Source organism: Cyclospora cayetanensis, unplaced genomic scaffold (assembly GCF_002999335.1).
Source record: "Cyclospora cayetanensis isolate NF1_C8 unplaced genomic scaffold, CcayRef3 CcayRef3_contig_213, whole genome shotgun sequence".
Classification (NCBI taxonomy): domain Eukaryota; phylum Apicomplexa; class Conoidasida; order Eucoccidiorida; family Eimeriidae; genus Cyclospora; species Cyclospora cayetanensis.
In genome coordinates this window covers 21,936-48,841 of record NW_020312163.1, presented here as the reverse complement: position 1 = coordinate 48,841, position 26,906 = coordinate 21,936, and the positions used below count along the sequence as shown (strand labels likewise).

General features: G+C 49.4%; 4 protein-coding genes across 4 annotated transcripts; 1 reads left to right on the top strand and 3 right to left on the bottom strand.

Moving 5' to 3' along the window:
- The first annotated feature begins 792 nt into the window (after positions 1 to 792).
- Positions 793 to 3,230, top strand: LOC34619588 (external alternative NAD(P)H-ubiquinone oxidoreductase B4, mitochondrial). Its single transcript, XM_026337941.1, has 5 exons — positions 793 to 2,089; positions 2,233 to 2,269; positions 2,324 to 2,438; positions 2,811 to 2,909; positions 2,958 to 3,230. The coding sequence occupies exons 1-5, from the start codon at positions 793 to 795 to the stop codon at positions 3,228 to 3,230; spliced, it is 1,821 nt and encodes a 606-aa protein (XP_026193726.1).
- A 2,374-nt stretch (positions 3,231 to 5,604) lies between these two features.
- LOC34619589 (2,3-bisphosphoglycerate-dependent phosphoglycerate mutase) lies at positions 5,605 to 8,197 on the bottom strand. Its single transcript, XM_026337934.1, has 9 exons — positions 8,164 to 8,197; positions 7,561 to 7,642; positions 7,396 to 7,464; positions 7,080 to 7,151; positions 6,833 to 6,908; positions 6,452 to 6,599; positions 6,196 to 6,261; positions 5,818 to 5,981; positions 5,605 to 5,646 (listed from the first exon to the last, which is right to left on the bottom strand). Exons 1-9 carry the CDS (start codon positions 8,195 to 8,197, stop codon positions 5,605 to 5,607), a joined length of 753 nt encoding a protein of 250 aa, XP_026193719.1.
- A 9,813-nt stretch (positions 8,198 to 18,010) lies between these two features.
- Positions 18,011 to 20,689, bottom strand: LOC34619591 (ER lumen protein-retaining receptor). The gene is made up of 8 exons (XM_026337935.1): positions 20,603 to 20,689; positions 20,106 to 20,332; positions 19,618 to 19,834; positions 19,146 to 19,217; positions 18,754 to 18,807; positions 18,596 to 18,655; positions 18,207 to 18,295; positions 18,011 to 18,059 (listed from the first exon to the last, which is right to left on the bottom strand). The coding sequence occupies exons 1-8, from the start codon at positions 20,687 to 20,689 to the stop codon at positions 18,011 to 18,013; spliced, it is 855 nt and encodes a 284-aa protein (XP_026193720.1).
- Positions 20,690 to 23,603: 2,914 nt separating this feature from the next.
- On the bottom strand, positions 23,604 to 25,874 carry LOC34619592. The gene is made up of 6 exons (XM_026337940.1): positions 25,769 to 25,874; positions 25,626 to 25,715; positions 25,302 to 25,433; positions 24,820 to 24,919; positions 24,079 to 24,189; positions 23,604 to 23,817 (listed from the first exon to the last, which is right to left on the bottom strand). Exons 1-6 carry the CDS (start codon positions 25,872 to 25,874, stop codon positions 23,604 to 23,606), a joined length of 753 nt encoding a protein of 250 aa, XP_026193725.1.
- Positions 25,875 to 26,906: the final 1,032 nt, after the last annotated feature.

Genomic DNA, 26,906 nt, shown 5'->3' with positions numbered 1-26,906 from the left:
GTGCTCAGGAGAGGTCCTCTGTCACGATGATTGATGGCTATACGGGAGCTAGATTGAGCAGGTCTACTAGTTATTAAGTTGTAGTTGATGGCATATCACCTTGATAAACTTGTCTGTTGTAAATCTTTTCTCACATAAGGCAATGCCCCGTAGCGCGCGCTGAACGCGGAGTTGGCTTGTCCGTTGCGAAGAAAGGAAATAGTAACATGTACTCGTGTATCCGCGTATAGGCAGAGTGCACGCAGCCGAGTCCGATGCCGTGAAAGGAAAGCGGAGAGATGGTATGTCAACGCTATGAAATGTTGCAACGAAACGCGGCGACATACGCTGAAGCGCACAGCATTAGTGTGCTTACCTATAGCAAGAATATTCATACAGGTGAATTACTTCAAAGCGCACGAGAAGCGAGCAGTCCAGGCCTGCCTGCCTCCCTACGTGTTGAAAGGAATGAAGTACACTGCTGAGAGGTAGGTTGCCATGAAATTCTTGAACCTTTGAGTGAAAATATGACAGCAGCTTCAATAAAACCTTTCAAAAGTTAGGTGTATGTTACTATTTTCTTTCTTCGTTCCAAACAAACTCACTTCCCTCTCCTTCCCCACTTCGATGCAGGACCAGTCGAAGGCAAAGCCCATGACTCCGGCACTATATCTCAGCTTTCTGCTTTTCACCTCCCACACAGCCTTAATTTCCTTAATTAAATATGCTTCCTGGTGAATTCTCAGTGTAGCTAACGTTATACTGCCCTTGCCTAGGCCCTAATCATCTTTCAAAAGTGTCGACAAAGAGGAGATGGATACCATTGTTCCTCTGAAAGATCTTCGTACGGCACTGGAGAGACCTCCGTCTCTCCCCGGACTGTTTGTAGCGAAGTATTACAGCTTGAAACGTGTTCTGTCTTCCGTGCTGGTGTACTTACGCTTGTTGCGTTTGCAAAAGACTGCTGAGCATCCCTTTCTGCCAGCGGCGCTTCAACAGCGCAGGCGCCGCGTGGTTGTCTGTGGTGGTGGTTTCGCTTCTGTCGCGTTCGTTTCTAATTTAGATTTCACTCAATATGAGGTGGTGTGGGTGTCCTCAAGCCCCCTTTTTTCCTTTACTCCTCTTCTGCCCTCCTGCATAGGGGGTGTCCTGCACCCTTCTACGTGCTCTGTCCCACTGCGCACTCTGCTGGTTGCGGGAGGAGATCCGAATGCCCGTGGTGTGTATAGACAGGGAACGCTGGTATCTGTTGACTACGAAAAGAAGACTGCGCGATGCTTGGCGCATTCGCCTTCAGAAGGTAGTTGGGAGGAGCCCTTTGATTTCCTAGTGATCGGTATAGGGGGGGAGGTAAAGACGTTTGGAATACCGGGGGTGGAGCAGCATGCACTGTTTTTGAGGAATGTCGATGACGCTCAGCGCATAAGGGAAAGATTGCAGCAGGTGATGGAACGAGCTGCAGCACCCACAGCGACAGATGAAATAAGGAGACAGCTGCTACAGTTCGTAATCGTTGGCGGGGGCCCCGCAGGAGTAGAGGCAGCGGCAGAACTAGGGGACTTTCTAGAGGGAGAGGCAGCTAGATGGTATCCGGAACTGCGGCGCTTCTTCTCTATACTGGTGGTTGATTCGGGAGATCGGCTCCTCAAGAGCTACAAACCACAGATCAGCAACGGAGCGCTGCTGGCACTGCAGAAAAACAAAGTGGAAGTGCTCTTTAACTCCTTGGTGGTCTCCGTAGCGGCCAATAGTGTCGTCATTCGGAGTCTGGAAACGGCAGCAAAAGACAAGGTCACCTCAGGATCTGGAGAGACAAGCGTCCCCTGTGGACTTGTCCTCTGGGCCGCAGGTGTGCAACCTTCAAAGATAGCTGGAGCTCTCACTGAGGCACTATCACAGCAATACTTGCTCCCAGAGCAGCAGGAGCGGCAGTCGCAAGTTCAGCTCGATACTCAGAAGCGCCTGCTTGTCGATCCTTCATTTAGAGTCCTGGGGACGGATGGCGTCTTTGCTTTCGGGGACTGCTGTACTGTTTCTCCCCCTCCTCTTTCTCTTTATGCAAGGCAACTCTTTCTTATGGCCAGCGAAGGGAACAAAGAAGGACTTGCAGGTACATTAGATGTCATGGTGTAGATGTTGGGGTGTAAAATCAGCGTTTGTGGGAGCACGACTCAAATAAAAGACGTAGTGACGTCTCTTCGTGATACCAGATTGAGTCGGATTTGATCCTTCTGGGAAAGACCAAGCTTTCAGAAATGTTCGAGTGGGTTTTAGGAGGATTTAGAGATTAGTGAGTGTCAGGAGCATATGTGAATATGCGTGCAGACCCCGTCTGGCTGTCCAGTCAACAACATCGTATGGCTCTTTTGTTTCCTCAAATCCTGGACGGCGCTGCAGAGATTTCCGCCGTCGAAAAGTGCAGCGGATTGACTGAGGAGGAGTTCTCGGATCTTTTAACGGTAAGTTATTTATCCTCGTTCTGCGTGCCCTTAGGCGTCTCCCTGGCCCTCATTGAGTCTCCATGCCTCCATACAAGTCTGTGCGTGAGGATCGCTTCCGTAGAATATCCTTCTGTGCTTATTATCGTGGTGAGACCTTCGACCAACAAAGTGTTCCGTCTGCCCTTTTAGGAGCCTCTCTCCGTATCGGTCGATAGTGTTCATCTATTTGCCGTCTTTTTCCCGGTGTCTCCTTGCCTCCATTGGTGCTTCTGTTTGTACATGTCCCGGCGTCCGTTGGTGTATTCACGCCTTGGCTGGCCTTGCTTCTTCCCCGCCATTTCTTCAGGTCCTGTGATTTACGATTCATAGCGTGTGTGCGTGTGTGTTCAGAAAATAGATAGGAGCTACCTCCCCCCTGTACCAACGGCTCAGAACGCAAAGCGTCAGGGGGAGTTCTTAGCCCTTATCTTCAATTCCATGCTCTCGAGGGTATCAGCAGGTGGGCTCGTAAATGACGTCTCCACGCCATCAGGAGAGGCAGAAGCAAGCGATGAGGTGCCTGGAAGCTCAAGCGTGCTCTCTCTTCTCCCTGCTTTTATAGAACAGAGGGGTGTGGCCCTGTGCTTCGTTGGTGCTGGTCAGGCAGCGGTGCAGCTGCCTTTTCTTACATTCGTAGGTGGGGGTTTAACGGTTCCTTTCTGGCGCTTTGTGTATTTCTCTCTGCAAATTAACGGCAAAGCCGCGTGGCAGTGCTTGGAGGGATGGGTAAGGTCCGCCATTTTTGGCCGGGCATTGCCTGCTACGGTGTAGGCACACGAACCGCGTGCACCAAGGCATAGCTGAAGAGCACAAGGGAGAGCGAGTACCACGTATGCAGGTATAAGAATTGGATGCATACACATGTGCGCCCGTTTTGAACAGCCCTTGATGCGGGGCTACATTTTTGCCTGTAATCGGCTAAGCTAAACATCAACACTATACTGCACCAATTAGCTTGGGCCAAGAATTAGTTTAAAATCGCCTATTTGGTTTAGTTGTATGTATATCTCATTTATTGCACCCCAGCGTTGACCCAATACAAGAAAGCGCAATGTTTTGTGCATGCGAGCCGGAATCTATTTGCAACTACCAATGAGTGCTCGGAATACTCACAGGGTGCAGCTATGCGCACCTTAACAGTCCTTCTCCAAGTATACCGGCAGCTCTGATGAGCGCGCTCAGGAGGTTGGGAATTCTTTTGGAAAATACGCTCAACAGCTTTTTATTAAGTTCTTGTTGCGTCTGGAGTTATGTGTCTCCCTAGGAGACCGCAGAGGGAGCATTACAGTTGGTATCACTACCTAATCCGATGTCGCTGTTGCCCATTGCGCCCATTGGCTGTAGATGCAATTGGATTACAAGTTTCTTCCAAGTACAAGTGTGAAGGTGGGCGCGAGGGACTGTCTACTTCGAGATTTAGTATCTCAATAAGCTACCTCTATTCTGTGTTCTAGTTATACTACTGAAGTTTTGAGATGTGGGGCGATCGCTTCCTGGTGTTGTATGCGTTGGCCTAGGTATGCACCTCTCCTTACACGCTTATGTACGCACCCACAATGTGGAACTATCTTTGGCCTTGAACGTAGGCTTACGTACGTATACATCCACATAGAGCGCGTTACGTGCTGTTTATATATCTGGATTTTTCAGTTTGCTTTCCAGCTACTTATTACCATACACTGGGATTCTGCACTGACAGAATTCCAGGGATGGCCAGCAACAGTGGCACTGCATAGCAGCGTGCCTTGTACGCAGCTCTCTTTTTACTGACAGGAGACTCAGTATGTGATTCCCTTACATCCCATGAAGGCGAGCGCTTGAAGAGTTTATTATATAGAAGAAGAAGGCCTTACTGAGCGGTCCGTCTTTTATGAAGAGCATACATCCGAACTCTCCGTGAGCCAGTGAGCGCCTCGAAAAAATACTGCTTCAACGTGCCTTCCTTTTGAGTATTTAAGGAAATGGATGCTTCGCGTCGGTGCTAGTGTCGTATTGGCTGCGCAAATCACTAGAACCTTATTCAAGTTATTATTTGAGTTGAATGGGCTATACAGTGATGCGGAAAAGCTTTTCCATACGACGTGGGTTCTTCATGTGTCCCTGTTTTGCCTCCTCGCGGCAGCGCACAATTAGACAGTAACGAAGCCTGCCGTGCCACAAGTTCATCAGCAGCGGATGCCGATAGCATCTGCTGCACGCATGAACAAAGGCTTTTAAAGCTCAAAACGCCGCTGACGAGGGTCCCGCACCCCGACAGCGACGAGGCAGCAGCGTAGTCAATCTCCCCTCTTCTGGAACAGCTTCTTCAGCCCTCCCCTACTGCGCTGCCCTGCTTTTCCGGGCACTGCTGTCCCTGTTTCTGTTGCCGCAGGCGAGGAAGTAGCTCCCGGGTGCTCGTGAGGTGAAGGCCTTCCGTCACCCTCCCTATGGACCCAAGAGACACATCGCGACTCAACGACAAGCGCACTGAGTAGTGTAAGAAGCCACGGGAAGGCCCCGTACGATGTATTCGTTATTTTGCTGAACACCCGTGGATTAGCTCAATTAGAACTTCACACTGCGCTGTGGGCCTAGTTAAGTTGCGTGGCCTGAAGCTGCATCACGGAGGCTAGTGCTTTTTGTGCAACATTGTCTTCTCAGCAACCCTAGCCGACCGTAGGTCTCAGCCTGCTCGCCTATGTGCTCCCCTGCCCCCCTTGTTGTTTTCTTTGTGCCCGTGACAGCCGCATAAGCCTGTCCTGCACTACCACTAAGTCAATAGGAATAGGTAAAGTTAAATTCCCCAGTTCCTGCATAATCCTAAATCCTGAATGCTTTTAACTATTTCTGTATCCTTTGGTGCAAGCACACATACTCACGACTTCTCTAGAGCCAGACACGCTCCTCTGGAGCGTATACCTGAATTATAAGCCTTAATAAACTACGATCGCGGTGCTTGCATGGCCCCTTGTACACTCGGGTGTGGCAACAAAAAGAAATGGACTGTCGTGAAGGAACTGCCTAGCGACCTATAATTGACCATTAACGCCTATACGGCACGTTCGCTGCGTCTCAAAGAGCTAAAATGAGCACACAAATTCAAGTCTCAAGTTATGTATTTGTCAAAAGTGCCCACTTGACTACAAAACCAGTGTGATCATGGCATTTACTTTGCCTTGCCCTGATTTGCAACTGCCGCAATCCGTTTCTGCACACACACACAAGCCACATAGCCCCCGGATGTTCCCCATTGCAACAATCAGTCTATCTCCGTGATAGCTATGTGCGTCTACTGGGACCACTTGAGGACCCTTCACCACCAAATCGTCTAGATACCCATTGTGCACCTAATGAGCGTGGTCCATGCCATCCTCCTTACCTTGACTTCCTCTTCGTCAAGCAAATAATACTTCTTGATGGGTTTGAGGTTATCGTCGAGCTCGTAGACAAGGGGAACTGCTGTGGGGATATTGAGCTCGAGGACTTCTTCCTCGCTCATTCCGTCCAAGTGCTTCACAAGACCCCTTAAGCTGTTTCCATGAGCTGTAGTGACAACAGGGTGTCGGCGTTCCACAACCGAAGGCACACAAACAGGCCCAACAAATTCAATTCGTTGTAAAGCACATTCATGCATCGAACCCCTATACAGGGACTTGCTGCCAGCTCTATATCAATGTTGCTTCCCCGCTCAGCACCTCTCTCTACGTATGGACAACTTGAGCGGCACATTGTTTTTGTCGAGAAGAATCACACTCACCAACAACCAGCACGCGTTGCTCAGCAAGCAGAGCCGGGGCGATTTCGTCGAAATAAAACGGCAACACTGAGGCACGACAAAAACATGAGCTCTTTAACGCCATGCCTGTGCATCTGCCCCACCCCCCCTACAGTTGCTTTTCAAACAAACGATTCTCAAAATGTTTGGCATGACGTAAAAGGTTGCAGAACACAACCATCTCTCCCCACCGTCCCTCCTCAAAAGCAAGGAACCCTGCATGTCCAAAGACACGCACCCCTCTCAACCGTGTCTTTGAGACATTCAGTAGCCGGTAGGACCTCTTGAGGAAGATGTCTGTATTTCTCCTCGAACTTTGCGTTTCTCTTGTCATGAGGTTCAAGGGGGGGGGGTGGCACTGCATAGGAGCGACGCCAAATCTTGACCTGCGGACAGCATGGCGCCACATTAAGAGAAACCAGTGTACGCATGTCCCCGCCATACGGTGTATAGACGCGGTTTGGTTTGAAAAACCTTGGTTCCTAGAGCATGAGAGTTGCATGCATGTGCTTCTAAATACAGACGTGGCGGGAATGGATGTGTAGACGCAATACTTGATGAACACCCAAGTTTACCTACAACGCTATTCCATGCACTCCATGCAAAAATTTTGGCCCACCTGTTCTTCCCCGTGCTTGGCGGCAGTTTCGGATTTGTTAAGACCCTGGAGAGCGCCGTAGTGCCTCTCGTTCAGCCTGCGTAAAGTCAAGGTATGGTACCAAAGAGGGAAAAGGAGAGGGGCAATGAAAAGCAGAGTCAGCCAGAGGCGCAGTGACAGTGAAGAAGATAATACAATGACTTGAAGCCCATCCATCCCTTGAATGCTAAGAAGGCAACACGCACGATCTCCTCCAGTTTCCCCTCACCTCCAAGTGTTCTTGATGGGTAGGTAGCACTGATCGGCGTTTAACAACACTGTCCAGCAGGTCTCCACTGCCCTGTGCGGAAAAAACCAAAACCTCAAGTCTCTCAAGCTTGTCACTTGAACCAGTTCGCAAGGCTAACCCTACACCCCACATAACGGATATAGGTGCTCATCTAAACGCCTCAACATCTTCTTACTGGAATCCCCCTCCAAACCCGCAAAGCCATATTTTGCATTCATAAGGGCAAACCCCAAAGTGTGACCCAATAACCCTACACCCGATAGCCTGACACCAGAATTTATGGTTCAACACTCACCTCTTCAGAACGCTGGTGTAAGCGATATCAAACTGTAGGCCCTTCTCCTTTATGAGCTTTCCTGCCTCCCTGTATCCACACGCGTATTCTCCGTGCTCTCTGGACCCTAAAGGGACAATAAACCCTAAACGCTTATAAACGTCCTCGACTAACCCGTCTACTCACCGAGCCTCCTCCTGGCCGTGCTCTGACAGGGGGACGTCAGTCCAACCAGTGAAGCGGTTTTCCTTATTCCAAGAGGACTCGCCTGGAAGGACGCCACAACCGTAAACCAATTCGTAGTTCTTACAGGCATTCCAGCTATACTCAAGTCCTAAAGTGCCACAAGTAAGTCCTAGCTCCCGATATCAAGTGCCAAAAGGGTCGAATGTTCAGCCTTAAACTAAATTTCGCTCCACTGCGGATCTGCGTATGTGCCTGCCAGGACCCATGCATGGAGATGTTCAAGCACTGTAGAGAACTAATTGCTTGCGTTCAGCCTTCCTCTCGTTCAATTAAACAGTAATATATGCAGAAGCCATTGTAAAAAGGCGAAAAGTAATGATTTGTGCACACAGTTGGCCTGTTGTGGAGGCACCCGCCCTCAACGCCAGCACACCAAAGCTGTCCCCGAGAACCCTAGCTATCACCAGAACGCAAAGCCTACACTCCAAACCCTCAATCTTAGACATTAAGTCCTCTGGCATTTGCAGAGCCTCTACATGTGAAGCATAAGTTAGCACAAACGGAAGCAGTACGGCTGAGCTGCAGCACGACGGGAAGACGCACCATGACGAACAAGGACCAGGAAGCGCGGTGCCATTTTCAGGTTCGATTAGCAAAGACGAAAGCCGCCTGAGGGCCTCTCAATAAAACAAAATCTCCCCAAAAGTGGAATTCGACACATCTATATCCAAACCCACACCTCAAACGCGAACTACAAAGCGCAAACCAGCGTGTGCATGCCAGCGTGGGGCCTGCGCCGTCCGTCGTCATAATGGCTAAAGCAAAGCCCTGAAAGCATCACCCTATCCCGATGCAGATGTTCGGTAGATTGGGTCAATAGCCGACGTTCGGCAGAGATGAGGGGTACGGCATGCTAGAGCTGCTGTATTGATTTGGTGTAAAAGCAACGAGAAACCGCTTTCACGTCCCCTGTGCGGATCAGATCTGAGCGGCGGTGCTGAGGGGATGTAGGAATTCTAAAAGAAGACATAGCAGCATTACAAAGATCACACTAAGCAAAAGAATGTTTATTCTGCTCACGAACATTTTTAGTGTCATGGGCAAGTACCAGGCTAGGTTACCTCGAACATTTTCTACTCAACAAACATTTTCTACTACACACGCTATATTCAACTGAAAATTAGTTTGAAATCGATTATTTGGTTCAAATGCCAGTGTGTTTTGTTCATTGCACAGTACTGTTAGCTTGACCAAAAATGTCGTGACACGGAGCACTTTAATCATTCACAGCTAATTTCACCTGCTGCCCAGCACATACGCATACAACACCCTAGCGACTTCATCTTCCCCTTATCGAGTCCCTTAAACTCTCTACACGTGAAGGGGGAGGGACAGCTAGGGCGTGTGTAGCTACACTCTTCAAGCACTCCAAGGGACCAGCTTGCTGCGCATAGCATCAACCAAACCCTGAGCACAACATTGTAGCTTCTTCTAGAAAACTCGCAGTACTCTGCAATAAATGCGATACATGAAGATAACTAGTGTAGTAGAAAGTATTTAATTGACTATTTATGCTACAGCTTGCCCCCAATTCGCAACGCACGCCTTTGTGCTACAAAGCTTTCATCCAGACCAGCTGCCTGTGAAACAGCGGGATAATCCCCGCTCTCTCTCCACTCACCTAGTATAAAGAAATGCAGAGAACGGTGCAAATAAGAAAAGGAAAGCGTTCATACACATACACAGAGAAGTGAGAGGGGAAAAGGCACAAACATTAGCCCACAAGGAACGAGAAACCAAACCAACTTTATCACAGCAGTACGGTGACTCGCCGTCATCGGGGTGATGAAGTGTAAAGGTCTTCTTGTACGAGAAAGAGAAAGCAAGTAAAATGTGTTAAAGGATTCATAATACACACCAGTTCAGCAAGGCCACTTCCCTTCATAGAGCAATACCTGCATGCAGACGCAGTTGGCTAGTGTATTATAGTCCATTTCAAAGCCCAAGAAAAGGCATAAGCAAAACCTTGGAGTTAAAATATTTGGGATCACCATCGCATAAGTCCAGATGCAGAGAATTGTTTGAAAGTAATACCGGGATACCTGAAAAAGCCATACTTATGTATGGAGATAGCAATTTCAGGCAGAACACGGCTGGGGAAGGAAAATTATCAAGGAACGAGATACATATTGTCCATGGCAACCGGTGTTGTTTGCCAGCTTAAGGCTCAGATTCACCCCCAGGCCACGGACTTCGCAGCTGCTCATTCGTCAATGACTGGGTCTGGCATCCTCCACCTTTTTTGGCTGAAAACTCCCCTCTACTGTCTCCTCGGAGCTCAACAGTCCTAGCATCCGGCACTTCTACGGCTCCCTGTAGATTCTCTGCCTCTACACGAAAAGATACGCTTTTTTGGGGGGCTGAAGAAGCTTCTTGAGGAAGCCAATGTTGGAGGCTCTGTGGAACCTCGAACTTGTGGGGAGATTGATAAGGCAAGTAAAAGCACAGTTTCATGAGAGAATGGCAAAGGGTTCCAGCCAGCCTGCCGCAAAATTGTCCTCGCCTGGTCACCTTCTGGTGCGCCTCTCAACGCCTGGCGATCCACCAAAATGTTTTGACCAGGCTCAAAACACACAGCCGACTACAGCTCATTATAATTTCCTACTTGCCTCCTATGCTTTGCACAAATATTTGCATGCCCTAGATACTTGTTCTCTCAGTGCGTTCGTCATTCAGGGCATCGAAACCACCAAGACGAGGCCAAGCTCAGAGAAACGATCCTAGGTGTATTCCAGGGATGAGGGGAGCCATCGGGGACCGGGCAACGTTGTACTTGAGACCTACCTAGCATTCGGAAGAAACTCAAGTCAATTAATTGACTTTTTCTGAGAAAAGAGTGGCAAGCAAGAGTGTGATTGATGCGCTGTGTTCGTACATTTTTCTAGAGGTAACTCGCAGGTTATACTCCGGTAAGCATACCCGAACGTTTTAACAAGGTTCGCACCTTTATCAAAAACAGTGCTTTTGAGAATTCTGTGAACCATCCATACAAGAGTCAAGAATAATTGAGCTATTTCCTAAACCGTTTGCAGAGGTGAATCAAGGGATGAAATAGGCTTGTTTGCTAAGTTTGTCAATAGCGAAGCAGATGCCATCCTGACCTTTGTCCTCAAACAGTCGGACAATAAATTCCACTGTCAGATCTAACACAATGATTTCAGAAGCTAGCCGCTTTGCAAAAGGCAGCGACATTTCCGCCAGGTCAGCTGCTGAGCCTGGGAATGGCAGTTCAGACTTCTCTGCCGCTGGACACATCCCAGACCACCAGAGGGACCGTCAATAATTTCACACTCAAGTTAAAATCCTACCATGTCCCAGATAAGCATGGCCATGCTCCTTTTGCACGAACTGGCACTGACCAAAGTCGGAATGCAAAAATAGTGTTGGAACCTCTTCACGCCCCGCCTCACTGCATGGGGCTCATTTTACCGCACTGACAGCCGCCGGCCGGATTCGATGAAGCGATGAAAATGCAAGCAATAAATTGTTGTCATGGAAAGCTTTCACCCTATTAGCAGAGAACGGCGCCCACCGCCACGCCAATTAGCATTAATTCTTGCAGCGAAACGGGCCTCATGAAAGGCAGCGAAAGCACTAGGAAAAATGTAAGGTGGCCACAAACGCGTTCTTTCTGCGGCATCAGCCTTCCCTGTCCAGGAGATAGACTCCGGCATCTTAGGGATGTCGTGCAAACAAGCAACAATTCGAGCATACTTAGAAAGGAAACCTCTCTAGAAAATAAAGACAAAAGCCCGTAGAGCCTCTCATCGTCCTTGTGGCTGCGGAATGAGTAGAGAAGACTGCACATTGACAGTGTCAATTTTTCCCCGGTTTGGCGCAGTTTCTGCATCGAGAAGGAGTTCCTAAAACATGGCTGCTTGCATGAAAAGCAAACACTTTCGTGCCTTTACATGCCACTGCTTGGCCCACAACACTGAAGCGCACTCCGTTGGTGTTGTAGGTGCTCTTTAACGCTTTGGCCATGGAAGAGGAGATCATCCATGTAGAAATGCACGCAGCTATGCGTACTAGGCTCACAAAAAATCTCAATTAGCTTGCTGGTGCAGTCCAACTGGGTCATTTACAAGTCTAATCGGCATGCAGCAATACTAAAGTTTGCAAGTGCTGGTGTGGACAGCCGTTCGGTGCCTGTTAAAATGGTAAATGGGCATCTGTACTATTGCGTGTGTGAAGTCAAATATCGAGTGTACTATTGTTCTGTGTGGTTTGTAACGTCATTCGGCAGTATGGCGTATCGGAAACTTTCGCTTCACGCTGATCCTTTTTGGTGGTTTGAAGTTGAACATTTCCAGCCGTTCGTGGCTTTTCGGCACCAACAGCAGATTATGCAAAAAAGGTTTTTGTCAATTCCAGCCTTTTGCTTTCTTCTGCAAGCTTCCTGCCTGCCGTATAATTTCCTTTTGATATTGTATAGGCTTGCGACACCACGGAACGCATATTGGGATTGACCGGGGGATTAGTTCAAACCGGTGCGCTGGACAAAGAGCAAGCGACCGGCCTGCTGGGAGCCCTTCAATATTGAGCATATGCACATAACCTCTGTGTCTGTGCAGCTGCTTCTTATCAGAACATCCGACTAAGCCCTTGTTCAACGAACAACAGTGTCAGGGTATTTCACTAGGGCGGGCGGAATGCATGCTCTGAACCCTCTTCTCCCACTGAGTTGCTGAGCTGATAAGCCACCCACATGAAGGCTCTGCCTCACCTTGTTGAGGTACCGATTCTCCTCCACTCACCAGAGGTGAATTGAAGGCTGTCGAGACCAGGAGTTGCTTTTTCTTAGAGCACCTTGGCAAAATAACATAATCAGAGCGCAGCTGTGGCAGCATGCCCACCTTCCACTGGATCCCCACGGCATGCCAAGGATCCAAGTCACAATACACGGCTCCAGCATGGAAGTCAAGGCCATAATGCTGAACCCAATTTTGATGTGAACTAGAGATGACTGCTATAGCCTTGCCAAAGATTGCGTTCTGTCGCTCGTCAGCCGACCTGAGGCATAGAGATTGCACTGAGGAGTGAACAGGTAAATTGCATTTCTGCCCACTTTCCTCGGACAACAGATTCGTTTCACAAACAGTATCAAGCAAAGCTAGCAACTATTCGCGGCTAATGTGAACAAGAGTCAGGAGAGGAGTTACCCATGGTGGGTCCTCGGCTGCCGTTCTATACTTTGTAGCCCCCTTCAGTGCACCGCAGCATGCATGAAGGGCTTGCCTATCCTTTAATGCACGGTACGCCGGGCGTAGTCCTTTTCTTAAAGTTGTTTAGACGGTTGCATCCGCTCGCAGTTTCACAGCAGATGATCCATTCTCTTACAAGAGAAGCTGCTGCGTTGTTGAGAAGCTGCCAGTCTACGAGTGCGACTTTCCTCTGTCGTTTTCCCGTTGTTTACCTTAGATTCTAAAAGGACCAGGTTGAGACATCCTCAGCATTCACTTGTTCTCAATCCCAAGTTGGAGCTTCTTTCCAAAGTAAAGACTCAAGATTTACTCACATTTGTTTCTGAAGACTCAGCGGATCCACAACTTGCGGAAGCCCCACCGGCCCCTCTCTGACCGCTGAGCCCCTGCCCAGTTTGAGACCATTTGTCGGGACACTTGAGGTTAGCCTGATAGCAACCACTGAGAAAGCAGTTAGTTTTCTACGTTGTGATTTTTGCAAAGCAAAAGATTAGATTCCTTTATTCACAGACCTTCGGGTGAATTTGCCTGTTCCAGCTTTCTCACTTCTCCCACAGCGTGCTGCTAAGCTTATCTCGGCATAAACGTTAGTCAGGGCTTCTTTGAATATAGCGGGTAAAACTGCACTGAGGCGCGTTTGATTACATGAGCTCTACTCTACTAACAAGTACTGCACAATTGACAAGTTGCTTTGGGTGTTCGTATCTCTTATTTATTGCAGAGTACTGTGAGCCCAATTCTAAAAGACGTCATGTTGTGCGTATGTTCCAGAACCAGTGTTCCACAACCTGTGATTGCTCTGTACACTATCAAGGTACAGTTGTACGTACCCTAGGTGTCCCTCTCCCCCTATGTCCAGAGGTCTGAGGGGAGTAAACAAGGGAAAGGGAGCGTTGTCGAAAACAAGAGCTTTCGCCTAAGTCTGCATTGACCCTGGATTCAACTATCGCCCTATGCAGGTCTTAGAGCGTTCAAGGAAGATTTCGTGCTGCATACCAACGCTACAAAACTTGGCGCTTCCTCAGGAGTTAAGATGAACTGGGCCAAATGGATGGCATGATTCAGTGTGCTAAGGTTCAATTCTATGAGAGGGCAAGGTTTGCGCCCCATCTTAGGAAGCCTATGGTGGTGTGCGTGTGTTTGTTTGTCAGTGTGTGTGTGTGCACGTTGTGTGTGTGAAACGCTACATCTACGGTCGCTCTAGTGTGGCACCTTGCTATAGCCTCAACAAAGACTTCACAGTTATTTATTCGGCATTCTTATAGAGCAGCTCCTCCCTTCTCTACACTCGCTTCTCAAGGCTTTGGCATCATGGAAGGGCAATAGCTAGGGTGCGTTCTGCACCCTCTAAGCACTCGGAGTCTTCACTTTGAGCTAAACATTGCACCTAGCGCACAGGCACAAGACATCGATTCTTACCGCAGTAACCCAACTCTGCTCTAGAGTAAAAAGAAGCCAAAGAAAATACCCAGTTGTTGGTAACTCCTTATTAAATGAGATAGTTTAGTAAAAAGTGTTCAAGTGTAGCAAAAGCTGCTTCAAGGTCAGTACGTGTATGCATTTGTGTATATATCTGAACAGTCACTGAGGTGCAGTCTGTGACTGCCCTGGCGCTCTTAGTCATCTCACCTGGCTGCCCCATTGCTGTGCAGGTCCAAGGTTTAGTGTAATGTTCCCTTGGTGTCTTCCACCTAAGAACCCTCAGACCCAAAACCCCCCTACATGCATAAGATTTAGTAGCCAACTGTCCTCTGCATGCATCCACATCACAGAATTCAGCCTTAGTGCTAAACAACATGAGTACAGGTAGATGCATTCTTGGAGAAATTGAAGCAATGGTACAGAAAAGTTCTGTGCAAGGGCTAACAATAGTCACTCTCACAGTATGAAAGGAACTATGAACTACACAAGCGTTTAAGTATTTTTCGTATGCTCCATATCTTATTTGATATAATTACCATAGTAGTAGCTGTCCTAGTCTAGCTTGGCCGGAGCCAACCATCGGCAAGCGAACATGAATTAAAGTTAGGAGCTTGTCGGGAAGCCGTAGAGAACCCATTACAAGCACTGATCTGAGTTCTAAGATCTAAAGGAAAGCTTTTTCAGATGAGAATTGTGGTGCGAGAAGAGCCTTCGGGCAAGACATTCAGTAGGGCTCACCAGAATGTGTGGACGCCTGGCATGACTACAGCTGTAAGGCGAGAGCAAGTCTTTGGGGGGTCTTCGATGCTACGGTTGAATACATGCTGGCTTGCAACCCCTCCCCACTCTATCGACTGCCAGCACATGTCCAGCTGCCGATAACTGATAGGGTCTTGAGAAAGTCATCTGCTTGCTCTCCTGCTAATCTGACCCCAGGGAGGAGCAAAGTAATTGGTACTCCTGTGGGAGATCGAAAGGAATTTGCTTATCTGTTCCTATTTCAAAAGGATTGCAATGGCATGTAATGCTGGATATCACCTTCCTGCTAATGGCAAGTCACGCACCTCCCGAAAGACTCGTCGATTAGACTTGTTGAGGATCGCATTCAGACTTAGATTAGTGGTATGCTTGAAAGAGACATGATCCAAAGCTTGTAGAGCAACAATGGCAATCGCTCCACATCCGCAATGTTGCCACCCTGAAGTTTATGGGTGCTCTATTCCATCCAGACCCCATTGGGTGCCTCAGCATGAGGGCTAAGTGCACGACCCCATCCATGGACTAATTGATAATATCGTCAAGATGTGTTCTGTATGGGAATATCCCTTATTGCGACCTTCGTGGGACACAAACCACGCAAACTGAAAGAGCATGGACTCTAGAAATAGCTAGTTTTGCTCTCATTTCATGACTCGGCCGTCATGCCCGTAAATTCAACACTGGGTATTTATCGTCCACCGGAACAATTCCTGCAGCCTAGTGGTACGGCTTTTATGCCGATTGTCAGACCGCTTCTTCACAAGCAAGTACTAGTAAGTAACATATGATATTACAGGGAACGTTGGTTTCAACATTCAGTCAAAGTTCAGTAGGCCTTTGAGAGTCATTCCTGCGGTTGAACGTACCTCATCATGCAGGTTCAAGATGTGATGTGCCTCTCAGTGGCTTTGATCCACACAAATCTTTTTGAAAGCACTACTGCTGCCATAAAAAGAAAATTTGTTAGCTGGGATAGATAATTTCACGCAGGAATGCGATTTTAGATTCACTATACGAGAATCTGTGATCATTACGTAGACTGGCTGTTGGTAAATGGCTCGGAGAAATGTTTGTCTGCCTATACTATGTTACGGGGAACTGCAGCACCAATTGTCAGCAAAATCTGTTGTTACTCCTTGAGTGGTGCAGTTCCTGCGTCAGCCTCTTGAGCTACCGTGATTAGCGAGAATTTTTTTCAGTCCTATTGAGTCCACTAAATTAGTACACGCTGTAAGTGCCTGCTTCGGGAACCCTGAGCAGTAGGGAGCATTTCATATAGCAAAAGCGCTGAGAAAGCAATGGTGGGCACTGACTTCCATCTTTTAAATGTGAGTTGTGTGGCAGGGAATGCACACAACAGTTTGGGAGGTACAGAACAAACTGGAGGTTAAATTTGGAACTTCCTGTCTTCCATATTGTCGCAATGTCCAATCTTCTCCAGTTGCGTCCCTGTCTGGCAGCGTGCCGTTTCTCAGGACACACAGACGGGATGACAGATGAAGACTCTGAGCAGCCGATGTATTGGGGCTAGGAACAGCAGGAAGAGGCCTAATCCGAAGTTTGGCAGATGGTATCTATTGGGTAGTAGGGCCCTGATTAAGTTTAACTCTATAATGCTCGTTGGTTGCAGTAGGCAATCAGCACCTGCCAAGGATTAAGAGGGAATCACTCTATCACTGATAGAAGACACTTTTTCGGCCTTATTGCAGTGGGAAACCCTGAACAGGTTGATTTTATGCTGGTAGCTTAAAAGTAAGCTTAAAGAACACACTGGATGCTCATCTACGCATGACTAGTTAGAGCAAACCGAAGCCTGCCCTCGGCAGACCGCAACAAGCTTTGCGCAACTTTATAATAGTAATGGGGGACTACCCGGTCTTCTCAGGTAGTATTTTCAGGAGTACCGAAGGTGGTGGTATGTCCGTGGAAGCTCCTTAAAGGCGCCTAGAGAGGCAGGGCTTTCATTTAATATGTACAGAAAATCTCGTGCACAAGTCTAGACGAGGGTCGCCAGTATCACGCACACCCACGCTTTAAGCTCTAGGTAGAAAAGAATGCTCGAAGCCTAGTTTACACTAAATTTTAAAAGAAAGCCACTAAACATGTCGAATGCCAGAGGGCTGGCCTTCAAACAGAGTACATCAAGGAAGTAGCAGGTAGCGTCGCTGCCACTCGCCTACTCACCAGCCTTCGGACGCCCCATACAACGGAGTACTAGAGCACTCGCTCAGATTTTGCCAATATAGCGATGCCACCTCACTAAGCAGCCACCTAGCTAGCCCCAGTAGCCGCACAGAATCCAGCCACTATCCCACGTAACCCTTCCTAGCCAGCCCCCGATCTAGCCAAGCAGCTGCTAGTAGCTAGTAAGCCACGCCAGTTAGCTAGCCCAGTTAAGCACTTGAGCTTGCCGGTTATCTGGCAAGCTACAGAAATAGTTTGGCAGCCCAACCACGCAGGTAACAGGCTAGCCTGCGAATGCAGTAACCCCCTTGGCCTGCTGGGAGGCATACTTACAGTAGCGGTAGCTCGTAGCAGGGGACGCGAACTGATTTGCAGGCAAGCGACTGTAGTAATGGCTCGATACTCGCCTAAGTAGCGCCCGAATCAATCATCCCAGCTAACCGATCACCCCAATAGTTAGGTATGTAGCTAGCCGGATAGCGTGTGCGTTCAGGTGTCCTATACATCCTTCAAGTCCATACCGCGTTACTGCGCTTGTCACGCTCCCGGTAAGGGCGTGTCATGGCCGAGAGGCGGAGACGGGACCGACTAGGCCCCAGTAAGTTTTCGCCAGCCAGGTAGCTAGTCAGCTGGCTAGGTAGATACCATGCCAGGGATTCAACTAGCTGTTCAGCCCATCAGCACCCCTGCTTGCATGAGTCATGCAGAGGGGGGACTTCAACCGCGGCAGAAGATGCGCGATTCCGGTGTATCCACACCCTAAGGGTCTGCATCCCGTTTGAAGATTACAAGATCCTCAACTGCCGTGCTGTTTGGCGCCTTTATACATTCTCGCTCAACAGGAATTGCACAGGAAGGCCGCGACTTACACTGCAGCATACAAAAACGCACCAAAACCGCAGGTGCTGCAGCTGCAGCTATCGTTACTGCTCGGCGGCATCCCAGTGTAGGCAAGCATCCTAGCGACACTCCATTTCTTGGTCTGGGGAGCGCGACAGGGCAGCATGCGGGGCCCACCAGCGGATATAGTGGTAGATGAAGTCTCCCATAACGATGAGCTGCACCACCTGCATGCCTATTACCCATAAGCCGACATACGATCGAATCTGCAGAGGACAGAGAAAGTCGAGGAGAAACGGACAGACTGAGATGATCTCGAGCACCAAGAGAGACTCGTGGAATAAGGTGGAAACGGCGAAGGGACTGGTGAGAGAACAGAATCAACGATAACAGGACGACACAGGGGGGAAGGGGAAAGCCAGTAGTATGCAAAAAGGAACGCGCAATAGAGAGCCCCAAAAGATACAATTTGTGGCAGAAGATGAAACCTCCAAAACAGAATATCTTCATTCGTGCATGCTTGAGCTTGGGAAAGCTAACGAGTCTAGGGCAAAAAGCTTTCGTACAGAATTCTGGGGGCCGTTAAGCTCCGAGTAGGAAGAAACCCAAAAGATAAAGGAGACGGCCTGAAGCACAGACACAGACATACGCGCTGAGACTACTGTGGTGGTTGGAGACGCTGCAACTGCTACCGTTGCTGCTGCCACAACTGGGATGAACATACCTGCGAGAGGGCCTGGCCGGCGAGGAAGTGCGAAGTAAAGGCCTCAACCTTACCCTGCACATCCAAAACAAAACCGAGATCCTACTGCATGAACCCCAAGATAAGGCAGAAATAAGTGTTTGATGGGGTGGCCTTGTACCTCCGCTTTGCTGTAGCGGAGTGGCTAGGCAGCAAGTGGGGTTTGTCACCGCTGCTGACAATGTGTAAAACTGGACGACTGAAGAGAGGACTGAGAAATAATAAATGCCTTGAAAGTAGCACGATGAGACAAGGAGGAACGGGAGCAGGATTAGGCTGGTTTTACGAGCTGGAGAGGGAGGGCTAAGAAGATGGACAGAGATGTATCGACAACGCGAAGAAAGGGCAGAGCAAAACCACCGAGGATTCCTTGCCTGCTTCTGAAACATGAAGAGCTGAGGGAGGACGGCAATGGCCTCAAGGTACAGCGCAAACGTCCAGGCAACCTGAGGCAGTGAGACACACGACGAACTTCGAGATCAGGAAGGGAGGGCGATTGTTTTGCTTGGAGGAAAGGCACAGACACTCTCGCGGAGAGAAAGGTCGTAAGAAGTACACGGCGAGGGGAAATCCATAGGAAACGCTCAGTGATACAGGATGCGCCAGAGCAAGCAGCAAGAGCTGAGCAAGAAGGCCAGCATGACGAGTGGGCAAAGAAGGCGAAGAGACAAAGAAGTTCCACACGGCAGAAGGAAGCGACGATTATTCGCTACATCAGAAAGACGACGAAAGAGTGCCTGCCTCCTGGAGGGATCCCAAATACCAGAAGCCCGAGCATTTTCCCCTCTGCGCTTTTGATCAAAGTCTATGACCATCCGTATGTGTGTCTATGAATGCTATTCTCACATCTGCGGGCATAAAGGCGTTTAGCGAAGGGTGGAAGATAAGCGCGAGGATGAAGGCTCCAGCAAGAAGCACCATGTGGGGGAAGGTGTCACCAGTCGCTTGGTAGGAAGCGAGGAAGCGACGACGACACTGGTATACCACCAATCCAGCTAGTAGAAGAGAGAGCGCCTCCAAAGTCTGGTAGAGCCAATCTCCTGACCGGTCATAAGGGAGATACCTGAGAGGTACATATGGCAGGAAAACAGACAAATACGTCGCACATAACGCACGGAACGGGACAGGAAGGGATCACAGAATCAACAGGCACTCCGATGTCGAAATCGATTGGCAGATAGACAGAGAGAAAGTGCGTCTGTGCCTGCGTAAGTAAGAGAAAGAAGAAGATATACATATCTAATATATATATATTTACACGTAAAGCTAACATATCAAAAAAATGATTGAGGTGTACATGCCGATACAGGGAGATACAGGGAAGCGGCCTTTACCCTTCATAGGGGATGATGGAGCATAGCCTAGAGAAGATAAGAACGGCATAGCATTCGAACATCTTTAGAGAAACGCCTGAGCAGCTTTTCGTCTGCTCGATCTTATACAGGACCATCAGGAAGGAGAAAGTGGAGATGAGGGAGGAGACGGTCATAAGGAAGGAGAAATCCCCATCAGAAAATAAGTGGTACACGAGGAATACCACGAAGAACATCCCCGTCCACGCCTGCGACAAGAAAAGACAAACGCGCAAAGTCACTTACACGTAGCGTCAGACATAGAGAAAACCGGGAGAGAAATGATCTACGCAGAACTCATGAAGGAACACACAGAGAAAGCGCCATACAGCGAGGATTACCGATGGCAGCTACTAGAAGGCAAAAGGGCAAAGGCACACAGCAACCCCGAATTTCAGACCTAAATTGAAAAACCGCATGTCACGACATACACAAATGCAGACACCGTGTGCTCTAGGCTCTGTCCTTTGCCAACTTACCTGGACAGAGGTCTGGTGGTTGCTGAGCCATTGCATCAGCTTCTCACGATTCTTTACCACCCGGGCGGCGTCCCGGAAACACTCCATCCTGTAAGCGCAAGCAGGTTCAGAATTTTGAACAATGAAACATGCAGTTAACCCCTCAGAGCTCCCATCTTTGTAGAAAATACAAAAGGAAGCCTGAGATCATCAAGCCAAAACGTTCTGGGCAACGCTACTCCGAAAACGAGAGCAGCGTCACATGAAGAAGGCCCCTACACGCCGTATAATGCCCTGCAAGACGGAGGCAAAACTGCTCTGCTTCACTCAGAGGGAGCAGCTGTTGTTTCGGCGATGGTTGCTGATGTTGATACGCCGGCTCCTGAGGCGCTTGCGCGGTTGCTGCCGCTGTTGCTACTACTATGACGGCCAGTAGTTCCCCATCACGTTGTCATATACTATCAAGGCTGGATTTCTGTCTGTCTGCTGTGCTGATACACTCTACTGGGAGCGGCGGCAGCCTCTGCTCACATGCTTAATCCCAGAGTCGCAGACAACTGGGGGCCTCGAGGGCCCCAGAAAAGAGAAGGTGGGTGAAAGAGGTGCCGAGAAGGGCAGAAAACGGTGATAGTGCGGAAATTCTAGACCCTAAACCCCAATAGGCAGACACAAGAGCAGCAACAGAAGCAGCAGCCTCACCTGTCGCCCCGTGGGTTCTACAAAAAGCCCCTCCCCGAAGATTGCAGAAGAGACTTAGCAGAAAGAAACGGGTATTCAGTACTAAAGCTAGAGAAACTATCGCGGCAGTAGCAGGAGCAACAGCAGAAATGGCAGCGGCAGCTGCAGCAACAGGTCTATAGCCTGATCCGTCGGGGGCCCCCACTGAGGCAACACTGCCTTAAAGCCACGCCAAAAGTAGGCTTTTACCATAGAATAAACATTGCTCTATGCTCTGGGTCGTATTTCTTTCCTGGACAATCAACTTTACTCGAGGTGCAGAGAGACGACAACCGGCTGCTGTCTGTGCTGCCGTTGCTACTGCCGGTTCTGAAGCTCGTTGCTGCTGTTGTTGCAGCTCTCTCTGCGTGTGGCAAAGCGTATTTCCGTCACCAGTGGCTGACATACAAGCTTTATGCCTCAAGGAGTGAAGATGGGCTCTTGGGTTTCATAGACATAATTGAGACCAGCCGGGTCCTGGTTACTTCCTTATACATTTGTGGCACGGTGTATGTAGTAGTTCAAAGGAATAAGGGCAGATGCATTGGGCTCTGGTACAGGTAGGCTGTTGCAGTATGCGTTGCTGTGCGTCTAGAATCTCTTGATGCTTTCTAATAGGGATTGACAACTTTTCATTGGAGTACACATAGCACAGATGAAACATACGTGGCACCGAATGCAGCAGGCTTAGGGATCTCAGGTGATTTTAGATCCATGAGCCCCAAAATTTCCTCCAGCTGCAGTTTGCTGGTTTGTCAGTCCGCCATTCAGCCCCCCTGTATACAAGACACAGCGCGCTGATCTACACTTCAACGCTTCCTACTGCACTGGTTATACATATTGAAATTTATTTGAAGGCCGAAGTAATTGGTTTGTGCATTTGTACTTCTCATTTTTAAAAGGAATGTGAGCTTGTCTGCGAATTCTCCGTGTGCTACGGAGGCGCAGGTATACGTATCCTAGGTGCCTTCTTTAGGTCTAGAGAGACTAAAGGGAGTGCCAAAGGGAAGGAGGGTTCGACGAAAAGAAAGAATCTATCAAGGACTCGCTACAAATCTTTTATTGTATACAGTTATCTCCGACGATCTTAGAGTGTAACATGATGGGATATACCGATCCTCTTGGGGCCGTACGATGAGTGGGCGCAGAGCAACAAAAGTTACCAAATTTGACTGTGAAATTCCCACGTACTCCTTCGTAAGGGTCGCACTCCAGCGCGTTACCATGAGTCCACATAGTCATGGGTTACAGGGACAGGAAGACGAGGGATGGGCAGTCTGTTGTGAATTTACTTTGCACGAAGGGCCCCTTATGAATCCTTATGGATAGACCTCCAACCCTACCCTCCAAATGTGAGACTAGACTAAGATCATGAAGAGGAGCTGCCGTAGCGCTCTGGTGCAGGCAAATCAGTCAAAGAATATCAGACTTAACGTATCTGAGCCAGCTCTCCTAAGGCGCGAAAGCAGACAAAAATGTGTGGTCGCGGCCTGGGTATCTCGCCTGTTTTCATCTGCTGCCATTCCCTAGCCTTTTCTCTGGCTCGACCGATTCTGGGTCAACATCGGTCTTTTCCGCTAGTTTTGTGCATGCTTTCTTCAGCATAGCTTGAAGTGACAGCACTATAGAGTTCTTTGTTCTGAGAGGTGCAAAAAGGATGCGAGAGTAATCAGGATGAGAGCGTCGTGTTTCTGCTACCGCTGCTGCGGCTGCGGTTTTTCAGTGTGCAGCAGGCATCATGCATGGAGGATCAGCACAGGGGGTAGCTGCTTGATTGTGGGTGCTGTATAATTCACTTGGTCTCCGATTCGGCGGAGGGTTCGTCCTCTTCCATTTCTGTGGGGCCTTCATCCGCTGCATCTGTTGGTGCTGCATCAGATGGTGCCGCACCTGCTGCTGCTCGCCCAAACCTGTCCTCTAGGGCTGCAGCAAATGCTTCCATTGCTGAAAGAGAGACAATAACAGAGGAATCCGCAGAACGCGGCGGGAAAGAGGCAGAATGGGCAAGGCAGCGAGATTGCAGCGGTGCACGGGGACGGTAGGCGGAAGGATCTACACATGAGAACAGAGGCCTAACCAAACCCTGGAGACTAAACCTGGAGCAGCAAATAATGTGCGAAGTTTTTCCCAACAAAAAAGCAGCAGCAGCAGAAACACGGGCAACATCCTACCGTCGTCGCCAGACGGCGGCGTGGCTGGAACCCCTACGGTAGTTAAACACACAGACACACACAATGCAACGCCACTCGCGCACGGGCCGTGCAGCCTCAGAAAAAACGGCTGAATTGCAGTCCCAGCTTAGCGTTCAAACCCTAAGCACCAGGTGGTCAGCAAATCGCAAATGACGACAAGCACCGGCAGCACCAGCCACAGAAAAGAGATGTATACCCATAGAGGACAAGATAGGACGGGGATCTGTGTAGATTGCCTGCGTAAGACCTGACAGACAAATAGCCAGCTGAGGGCATCGGAGAGCAGCAAGTGCCTCAGAGGCACTCCGCAAACCCTCCGGCATGAGCCTGAACGGAAGGAGATACACGCAGGAGAAAGAGGAAGCGCGTGTGTACACGTTTGCTCCCTGTAAGCCTCGCAGCTTGCGCGCTTGAAGACGCGGATGCGACGCAACAGACGGGAAGACCGAGCAGGCCACAAACCGCGTAAGGATACGAACAGAATGCGAAGTCGCCAGTGAGAGGGCGAAGAGAAAAACACGCGAGGGAGGCGGGAGAAGCACTGGAACGAATGGCGAAAATACAACAGTATTACGACAGTGGACCGACTGTGCGAGATTCTCCATAGCCTCCGAATCCGCAGACAGGATAGCGACGGTCTCCGCGTCAAGGATTTTTGCCAGAGACACTGCGCAAAGCGCAACAACAGCGGAAGCAGGACTGAGGAAAGGCTTTGCAGGAGCGAACAGGAGAAGAGGCAGAGTGCCTCCAGACATGCCGCGAAGAAACAAATGGGTGAAGAGGGAATAAACACATGCAAACACCAGCAGACGGACAGAGGCACAGAACTGGAATGCGAGAGACAGACAAGTCAGTGTACCTGTTTTGTTGGAAGGTGGCCTTCGCACCGTTCCCTCAGCGAAAGATCGTAGCAGCTCCCGCAGCTGATCCTCGGTGTGTTGCTGCTGAAGTGGCTGCGCTGCTGTTGCTGCTCCTGATTGTGCTGATCTGAATAGGTGGGAGCAGCAGACAAAGGCAGACAAGACGGACTGCGTTCGCAGGAGAAGACTGCGATGCAGTGCACGGCCCTCCTTCGTCTGCATGTGGCATGAAGCCAGGAGAAGTGCAACACGAGCGGCAGAGCGATCAGAGGCAGCTGATCCAAGGAAAGAAAGGATACGCGTCAAGAGTGGAGCCCAACACCGAAGCAAGACTTCCTCAAGGGAGCTAGAAGTGCAACACGAGCGGCAGAGCGATCAGAGGCAGCTGATCCAAGGAAGGAAAGGATACGCGTCAAGAGTGGAGCCCAACACCGAAGCAAGAATTCATCATGGGTGCTTGCTGATTTACGGAATGGCTGGCTGCTTGCTGATGGCCGTCTGGACTTTGGAGATAAAGGCTGCGTCTTCCGAAGCGCGTGGCTCTTGGAGCCAAAACAGACGCTTCAGGCCTGAGGCATAGAGGCTTAAACGAGGCGGTGAGAGTGGATGTCTGCTTTTCTAGCAGGTGGGAGGGCCAAAGTGAGAAGAGGCGAGCTAGATATAGATTATTTATATGTACAGACGCGAAGAGAGAAATGAGGAATGGTTGAGAGCGAGAGGACGAAGGAAGAATGACGGAGAAGGAGGAAGCGGTGTGTGTGAGTCATGAGCCGAGACAAGTTGCAGATACACCTCTGCATCCAGAAAGAGAGGCAGGCGCGGTGATGGAGCTAAAACACGGCTTCCTGAGCCGAGATCTAGCTGGGGAAGGAAGATAAAGGCAACAAGTTGAATCCATAGGGCTCAGACGCAAAGGAGTCGAAGGTTAGAAAAAAATCTTGGTGACTGTACCGTTGCTGGCTTTGAAAGCGATAACTCTGGCCTTGGGATTTGGCAGAAGCTGCAGTGTGGCATCTCTCCCCAGTATGAATTCATCCATCTTTTCTCCAGAGGGCCTCAACAACCAACGAACGGACAGTCCCTCTTGTAGCTGGAGAAAAGACGCAACGAGGGTATAGGCGGCAGAGGCACCGGTAGTGATCGTGCAGCGCCGAGAGAGCAAAAAAAGGTGAAACAGAATGAAAAAAGCGGTCGATGAACTGGGGGAAAAGGCAAGCGGAGGATGATATATTTGTCTGCGCCGCAGTGATTAGGGGAGCCTTTACTCCAACATACCTGTATCAGCTGGAGGGTTCCCTTGCGAGGATCCGGTGAGACTAAGGTGCCGCTCAAGAGGCAGCGACCCGCACGGACGGACGCCACTGGCTGCACATATATATACACACTCAAACACACAATCTAAGAGGCCTATAGTATACTTTGTGGACTTTTGAACATCGAAATATAGTCACCACCACGTTGCTCACACACCTGGCGACCTCCTTCACCCATTGGAAATATTGCGGAAGAGCCACCAAGAGCCATGGCCGCAACCTGCAGCAGCAGAAACCGCAGAAAATGGAGCAGCAGTAAAAATTCCAGCGAAAGCGGCAGCAAGTGATACTGCTGTCAGCAATGCGGGGAAGGTTAGGACGCCCTGTTGCACTCGAACACTGAAGCTTCGCTCTTTATCCCATCCACCAGCGCCAGTCCCATCAAGAGTTCCTCAGCCTTACAGAAAGTAAACTGTGCAAACGTAGATACAGAGAGAAGCAGTTTACGTGCTGGAGCGGTTCCTTCTGCTAATTCTCTTGCTGGTGTCGTTGTGCCCCTGTCAGTGTGAGGCAACCTCTAGTGTGCAAGTCGCCTGCGTAGTCCTATTTCGCAAAGACCATTATGCCCTACGCCGCAAAAAAGTAAAAAACCATGTAGGGCGAGCGAACCCTAAACAGTTTGGAGTTGTGTCTTGCATGCAGCTACCTGAGTCCTAGGGGGCCCCCTGGTGCCTACTGTGTGCCACCATTCTCTCGATTTGTCTGCAGTCGAATGCCCAATCCAACCACCAAATCCAACCCCATGATCTATGGTGTGTTTATATGCAAAGCCCTCTATCTTGAACTATTTGCACACAAGATTTCGCAGCTCAGTTGCCCACTGTTGCACAAGACCCTCGGCTTTTCGCCGTGCGCGTGAGTTGTTCCCCTCTCCATCCATACCTTGAGTGTGGCTACATATGAACGCTTACCGTAGGACTTGTTGCCCCTCCCAACTACAGCATGCAGTAGTAGTACGCAGCAGAGGAAATTACAGCATCAGCAGTCTTGACGCATCGTGCTAAGAAAAGAAGCCTCCTGTCAGACAGGCGATTCTGTGGGGCTCCCCTGGTATGCCCAATAATTTGAGTGTGGCGTCGTCAATAGTATGCTTTTACAATTATCTGGGCAGTGAGCTAGCCAAAAACTACACTTTCCGCCAGACTCGTCACATTCAACTAACAGTACAGAACTGATTACTCGCTTTGTACGGTATGTCTTCTTTATTGTAGAGTCTTGCTAGCTTGATACAAGTAGACACAAT

Coding starts and splice junctions, on each gene's coding strand:
- LOC34619588 (XM_026337941.1), top strand. CDS start 793: ATGGATACCATTGTTCCTCTGAAAGATCTTCGTACGGCACTGGAGAGA. Junction 2,270..2,323: donor TTAGGAGGATTTAGAGATTA/GTGAGTGTCAGG, acceptor CTGGCTGTCCAG/TCAACAACATCGTATGGCTC. Junction 2,439..2,810: donor AGTTCTCGGATCTTTTAACG/GTAAGTTATTTA, acceptor GTGTGTGTTCAG/AAAATAGATAGGAGCTACCT.
- LOC34619589 (XM_026337934.1), bottom strand. CDS start 8,197: ATGGCACCGCGCTTCCTGGTCCTTGTTCGTCATG. Junction 6,909..7,079: donor CCCATCAAGAACACTTGGAG/GTGAGGGGAAAC, acceptor GACTTTACGCAG/GCTGAACGAGAGGCACTACG. Junction 6,600..6,832: donor CCAAGCACGGGGAAGAACAG/GTGGGCCAAAAT, acceptor TGCTGTCCGCAG/GTCAAGATTTGGCGTCGCTC.
- LOC34619591 (XM_026337935.1), bottom strand. CDS start 20,689: ATGGAGTGTTTCCGGGACGCCGCCCGGGTGGTAAAGAATCGTGAGAAG. Junction 18,808..19,145: donor TCTTCATGTTTCAGAAGCAG/GCAAGGAATCCT, acceptor TTGGATGTGCAG/GGTAAGGTTGAGGCCTTTAC. Junction 18,656..18,753: donor CCGGCCAGGCCCTCTCGCAG/GTATGTTCATCC, acceptor TCTGTGCTTCAG/GCCGTCTCCTTTATCTTTTG.
- LOC34619592 (XM_026337940.1), bottom strand. CDS start 25,874: ATGGCTCTTGGTGGCTCTTCCGCAATATTTCCAATGGGTGAAGGAGGT. Junction 25,716..25,768: donor GATGTTCAAAAGTCCACAAA/GTATACTATAGG, acceptor ATATATGTGCAG/CCAGTGGCGTCCGTCCGTGC. Junction 23,818..24,078: donor GCTATGGAGAATCTCGCACA/GTCGGTCCACTG, acceptor CCTTCCGTTCAG/GCTCATGCCGGAGGGTTTGC.